We start from the raw sequence: 6,389 nt of genomic DNA, 5'->3' as shown, positions 1-6,389 counted from the left end.
TCGGTGTGCTTTTCTCATGAGCCTGATCTGCACACAGTCGCGCTCCCACTCTCGGATTCCCATGCGCCCCGCGTGTCTCTCACGCGCTCCTCTTCAACCTCACATTTTCTGCAATTTTCCCAACTTTTCCGTTAATACTCGTTGTATCCGTAAGCCATATCTTACTCCTACAATCCGAATTTCGTTCTGACTTCTTCTACAACTTTATAGATCTCCTTATTACGGTTCTAACAAGCTTTATTTCATAATTTATTATGCAATATGGACCAAGATATCGAGATTTAAAGGTTCAATAAAAAATGCCCTTCTCAAGTCCTTAACATATATTATTTAACCACCTAAGATAAGGAATACTTGCATGCTAGCACGTCCTAGCGACGCATACAAGTATTACTTGCCTATAGTCCGTGTGGCTACTTCATTAGATAATGCGTGCCTTCACAAACTAGTTTTTTTTTTTTTTTTTTTCTTCTTCGAGTGTTAGGAGCTTCAAAATTTTTGAAATCTCTCTCTCACATAAGTTATGAAAATTCAAATCCTTTGTCAAAATTTCTAGATTTCCTCTTTTTAATTCTTTTCTATTTAATTTGAATTTTCATAATTTTCTCTACCCAACTCAAATTAACTGAGTTTCTTCTAGACAAGGGTAGACTTTTAATCCATATTTACTAAGGTATTTTTCTCATAACTTTTAGTCAATCACAACAAAAAATAATCGAGTTCAAATACCGTCCAAAGTTAAAACTTACAAAAAAAAATCAGCTTTTTGACGTTCATCGAAATTCAACTTTTTGGTCCAAATCAATTCTGACTTTCTCCATACAACTTGTAAAAAATCCCTCCAATATCAATATACTAAAAAATTCGAATTTAATTCCAAGAAAAACTAGAATTTAGAACCCGAAGAACATACCTTCTTTTATTCCTCAATTTTTGACAGAATTGAGTGTTTCAAAAGTCCATAATAGTTTCCTCAACCTACTTAGTAAGTCTTGCGAAGAAACTCGAGCAAAATTTCGACTCCAAACCGCCATTTAGAGCGGATTTCTACTTTCTTTCTCTAACTCCCTCTCAAGAATTCTAACTCATCTCCATTTCTCTCTCTTTTTCTTTTCTTTCTTTATTTTACTTCATCATTGGTCATCTAATTAGGGCTAATGTAGACCCCTAATATGAATGAAGGAATTTACCCCCTCAAAGTTACTTTCACCCATTTTTCTAATATTTTACTCCTTGTATCTATGTTATCTTGAATTCCTAGAATTTTTTTTAAGAATTTTTTTTGTCTTTATTCGGTCAGTAAAATCTCAACAGTTTAACTTTAAAGAAAAAATTAGATTTTAAAATTTTCATCGAAACTCGAGTATTACATCCAAATTCTTTACTATTAAGATTTTTAAACTATGATTAATCGACTAGATATTATCTTACATATAAAATTCATTTGTATGAGACATTGGTGTAAAGTTATGAGTTTGGGACATGTTTTGTTTTTTTCCTAGAAAATGGTGTTGAAGGTTGTGGGTGAGAAAACAAAGTAATGTGGAGAATAGACATTGCACAAATGCTTTGAATCATAATGCCTTAATAATAATAGTGGTAGTGATTTCCATATAGACTAACCATAACTCCAAAGTTGAGTCGGTGATGTAATCAAATATTTACAATCTTCTTTCCTTTCCAAATGCTTTTTTCTTTTAATGGAGGCTTGTGGTTGTCACACTTCCATTTTTGGCCATATACATATCTATAAATGATATTTAATATCTAAAATATCGAACAAATTTTGATTTCAAAAAGATAACGAGAAGTATAAAACAATATATTTTTAAATATATTAATGTCAATTTAAGCATAGCTCAACTGATTAAAAATATGATCTTAAGTAAGAGGTAAGAGGTTTGAATCTTCCTACCTCACGTGTTGTAAACTAAAAAAGAAAAAGTCGGAGAATAATCTTATCAAAACAATTTAGTGTATAAAACTTTATACTTTTATCGATAGGATAGCTCAAACGTATAGAAATATGTTAAATCGATAAGTATGAATATCTTTTTTGAGTAGAGACGTGTTATTTTTTACGTTTGATTTTGTAAAGTCTTTTTCACTTAAAATTGTACGTAACTCGTCATCGTATTAAAGTGGTCAAAAAGACATTTATAATAAACACGTTTCTAGAAATGTATCGAATTATATATATTTGTAAAGAGTTACCTTTCAATTGTTGACACGTAATTCTTTTTAACAAATTGAAGATTTAAATTCTCATACTCGAAACTTTGGAAAATATTGTAATGAGTAAAGTTTTATAGATCTTCAATATTCATTTTCCAATCATTTTTAATATACTCTTTATTTGTCTTATTTCGTTTTATTTGAATAAAAAATTATCAATGCCAAATTCTTTAAAATAATAAAGTCGGAGGACTAAATTGTAATAAATGATAAAATAGCAAAACGAGATTATCAGATTATGGTTAATTTAATTAAATTAATAATCAAAATTACAACCCTATTATTTGCAAATAGAGAGAAGTAGAGGGACCTATTTGCAAATAGAGAGAAGTAGAGGGACCAAAAAAAAAGTAAGAGAGAGAAAAACATAAAATAATAAATAAAAAAAAGTAGAAAAAATTTCTCTCCCTCCCACTCTTCAAAGGCCATTTCCAACTTTTATTCTCTCTTTTTCTTTCTTTTTAAAAGTTTTTTTTTTTTTTTTTTTTTTTCCTATTTTAAAATTGTAATCAAACTTCTATACGACAATAATGGGTGGTGGTGGAGGACATGGCAATTTTGTAACATTATTATTGTCGACATTTGATGTCGTGTCGTTCCTTTGCATTTCGATGTCGTTTAATGATGTTGATGTCGTTTCTTCTTCTTCTTCTTCTTCTTCTTCTTCTTCAACTACTGTTGCCAATTTCCTCTTCTTTTTCTCAAGCTTCACTGGTTCAACAATGGCGGCCTCTTCTTTCATTCCTTCATTTTCTTTGTAATCTCTGTATTTTCCCCATAGCACTAAGTACAGCCCCACCACCATTACAACACCTCCAACAACACTAAACAACACACAAAAAAAAAAAAAACAAATCTTAAGTTACGAGTTTAAATGTTAACGGTTAGCTACGAGTCTAAAATTTTCAATTAGTTGTGTCGGGTTTTGATTTACATCTACAAAACTATACCGTAATCGATCGAGTTAATAAGCTTTCCCTTTCGGGACGCGTCTACTAGGGAAAGGTTTCCACACGCTTACAAAGGGTGTTTCGTTCGCCTCCCCAACCAATGTGGGATTGTGGTATCTCACAATCCACCCTCTTCAAGGCCCAGCGTCCTCGTTGGCACTCGTTTCTTTCTCCAATCGATGTGGGACCTCGCCAAATCCACCCTCTTTGGGGCTAGCGTCCTTACTGGCACACCACCTCGTGTCTACCCCCTTCGGGGAACAGCCTCCTCGCTAGCACATAACCCAATGTCTGGCTCTGATATAATTTGTAACGGCCCAGGCCCACCGCTAGTAGATATTGTCCTCTTCAGGCGGTCCCTCTAGGGCTTCCCCTCAAGGTTTTAAAAGGTATCTACTAGAGAAAGACTTCTACACCCTTATAAAGAGTGTTTTGTTTCCCTCCTCAACCAACGTGGAATTGTGTGATCTCATAGTTAAGCTCGTTAAGGAATGATCATAAGTTTATAAGTAAGAAATATATTTCAATTAGTACCCGCCCTTTTTAGGAAGTCCAATATCATACCATTGTAGAGAGAGTTCTTATTCCTAACCAAGCTTTTAAATTAGGTTAAGGAAACTAACCGTCCGAGGTAAATGTTGTCGGCGAGCATGAAAGTGGCCATTATAGCAACAATGATCATGATCATAGGGGTAAAGGCTGTGACAAACACAGGCCCTCTCTTTTGCATAATCATCCCTTGGACATAGTAAGCTATGCTTGATGAAACTATTCCCTGAAAGTTCATTCAAATTAATTATTACTCATTTTTCTTTTATATATATAAGAAGAGGTGGCAAGCTACTTACGGCATAAACAGCAGCAAGAAGATTCATGTCCCATCCAACGCTCCAAACAGAAGCTTTGTTTTCCATTACAAAGGTGACAGCCATGGATTGCAATGTCCCCAAGAAGCACACAAGGGTTGTAAGAGACAGATGGGCTGTGTAATTCTTCAATGTTATTGCCTGTAAAATATCACTCCAAATTTTACAACTTTTTCTATATATATATATACACGTACTAAGTTTATCTGATCTGATTGATGTGGGTCTAATACATTGTTCATGAACTTGCAATTTTATGCCTAATACGTTCATAAACTTTCAATTATGGAGATCTATTAGGGAGTCCCACATTGGTTAATTTAGGGCATGATCATGAGTTTATAAATAAGAAATATATCTCAATTAGTACGAGACATTTTGGGGAAGCTCAAAGCAAAGTCAGGAAAGCTTATGCTCAAAGTGGATAATATGATACCATTGTGGAGATCCGACGAATTAGTGCATATATAACGATGAAATGAAATGTAAATAATTTGTACCTGAAGGATGAAGAAGAAAGCCCAAGAAAGATTGGCAAAGAGGAGGAGAATGGAAGCCTTGAGCCAATGTTGATAAGTGGTTTGAAAGGGGTGAATCCCTTTGTATAAAGTCATCAAAATGGCTCCACCCACTGTCACCATTGTTCCCACCACCTTGGCTTGGCACCTCACTTTCTTCATCTCCAATTTCTCCATCCTTTAATTTTCATTTTCCATAATCAATAAACTATTTTAATTTTTAATCTTTAATTTCCATCACTCCAAATATTAATATTAGTTTATGTTCCCTTTTTTTGCCCTTCCTTTTTCAAGTCTTTTATTATTAGCAACATGAAAGTTTTGCTTTTTCTTCACTTTTTAATGGATTCGGTCATATGTATGTATACTTTTTTAAGAGTCTAATTCGTAGACGAAAAGAACTGGAAAAGATCGTATTTCTTTCGGTCGTATGTAAATATGTATACAAAAACTTTAAGGTAGAGTTCAAAAGAAAGAAATCACTTATAAACATGATTTTAACGTAAATTCATAAGAGTTGTGTTGATAAAGTTTAAAATAGAGATGAAAAATGTAAAACCCAAAACGGGTTTTATTCTAAAGTTAAAGAATCCTTTTACGAGTTTAAAGCTAAAACAGATAATATCATACCTGCAAAGAAGAGCCAAGATGAATGTCATTGCCGGAAGCATATTGCTCATGGCACATGAAAAGGTAGGAGAAGTGAGCTTCAACCCAGCATAATAAAAGTTTTGATCAATCACGGGTCTGGAAAAAACAAGAACAAGTTAAACCAAACCGCTCAAAAAAACAGAATTAATGAACAAAAATACACTCGAATTTGCACTGACCCTAACAAACCCAGAAGGAAAATTTGCACGAACAGACGGAAACTAATCTTGGGTCTTACTTTCCTGGTACGAAAGTCCTTGTTAGTATATACGACAACCAAAATCACTTGTTTTAAAAAGCAAAAGCGATAGAAACAAACCTTTCGAAGAAGAAGGCAAACGGAGCGAGCACGATCGTGGCAAAGGCCTGGCGATAGGTGACGAGAACGTAATGGCTCATACCGCGGTTGAGAGCTACTTTAGTGATGATGTTCATCCCAGCATAGCCAAATTGGAGAGAGATCATAGCAATGTAAGGCTGTGCTCCCTCAACAAAATTGGCAATTCCACTTCCCTTTCCTTCCATTTTCTCCTTTTTTTTTTTTTTTTTCACAATGAATTAGAACAAAAAAAGAAAAAAAAAAGGAAAAAAAAAAAAAGAAAAAAAGAAGAAGAAAAGAAATGGGTGTAAGAGGAGGAAGAAGAACACTTCAAGAAGCTAAGCCTTTGTGTTGTCTCTCCTAAATTTAAAAATGGGAACTTGGTTTCATATTTATAAGCCTATTATTGTGTTCATAATTGATTTTTTTTTTTTTTTTTTTTTTGGTCTGAAAATGATGATGATCTCATCTGCTGTGTGGTTATCCATTCAAGGGTTGATGTGGGTTCCACGTGGCAGTATCATGGAGGTGCTTTTTATTAATTTATTATTTAGTATTATCTTGTGGTGGTTCCCACTTTTTTTTTTTTCTCTCACAATATCATATTTGTAAAAAAGGATTGATGATATTATTTTAGTGCTACAAGCTGCCATATGGATCCATGATAAAAAAAAAAGGTTTGAATTTTATAAAATGATTTAAATTTATTTGAATTGATGAATAAAAACTAATATTTTTCCCCTTTTCAGTGTTGCAACTTGATTCAAATCACAACCTTTTATACTCTATATATGTGCTATGGTCTCGGAGTGCAATGTCATCATCAATAGTGCAGGGATGTCTTACTTTT

The 6,389-nt window shown here is 33.5% G+C and overlaps 1 protein-coding gene across 1 annotated transcript; it reads right to left on the bottom strand.

Moving 5' to 3' along the window:
* Window positions 1-2,447: 2,447 nt before the first annotated feature.
* On the bottom strand, window positions 2,448-5,895 carry LOC111803342 (WAT1-related protein At5g07050). The gene is made up of 7 exons (XM_023687698.2): window positions 5,540-5,895; window positions 5,400-5,462; window positions 5,200-5,316; window positions 4,552-4,747; window positions 4,034-4,192; window positions 3,809-3,960; window positions 2,448-3,059 (listed from the first exon to the last, which is right to left on the bottom strand). Exons 1-7 carry the CDS (start codon window positions 5,743-5,745, stop codon window positions 2,753-2,755), a joined length of 1,200 nt encoding a protein of 399 aa, XP_023543466.1. The 5' UTR covers window positions 5,746-5,895; the 3' UTR covers window positions 2,448-2,752.
* Window positions 5,896-6,389: the final 494 nt, after the last annotated feature.

Source organism: Cucurbita pepo, chromosome 10 (assembly GCF_057944985.1).
Source record: "Cucurbita pepo subsp. pepo isolate OVF chromosome 10, ASM5794498v1, whole genome shotgun sequence".
In the NCBI taxonomy this organism is placed as follows: Eukaryota; Viridiplantae; Streptophyta; class Magnoliopsida; order Cucurbitales; family Cucurbitaceae; genus Cucurbita; species Cucurbita pepo.
The sequence above is the reverse complement of the archived record's forward strand: the minus strand, read 5'-3'. Positions and strand labels throughout refer to the sequence as shown.

Coding starts and splice junctions, on each gene's coding strand:
- LOC111803342 (XM_023687698.2), bottom strand. CDS start 5,745: ATGGAAGGAAAGGGAAGTGGAATTGCCAATTTTGTTGAGGGAGCACAG. Junction 5,317..5,399: donor TTCCTTCTGGGTTTGTTAGG/GTCAGTGCAAAT, acceptor TGTTTTTTCCAG/ACCCGTGATTGATCAAAACT. Junction 4,193..4,551: donor CTTTCTTCTTCATCCTTCAG/GTACAAATTATT, acceptor GATATTTTACAG/GCAATAACATTGAAGAATTA.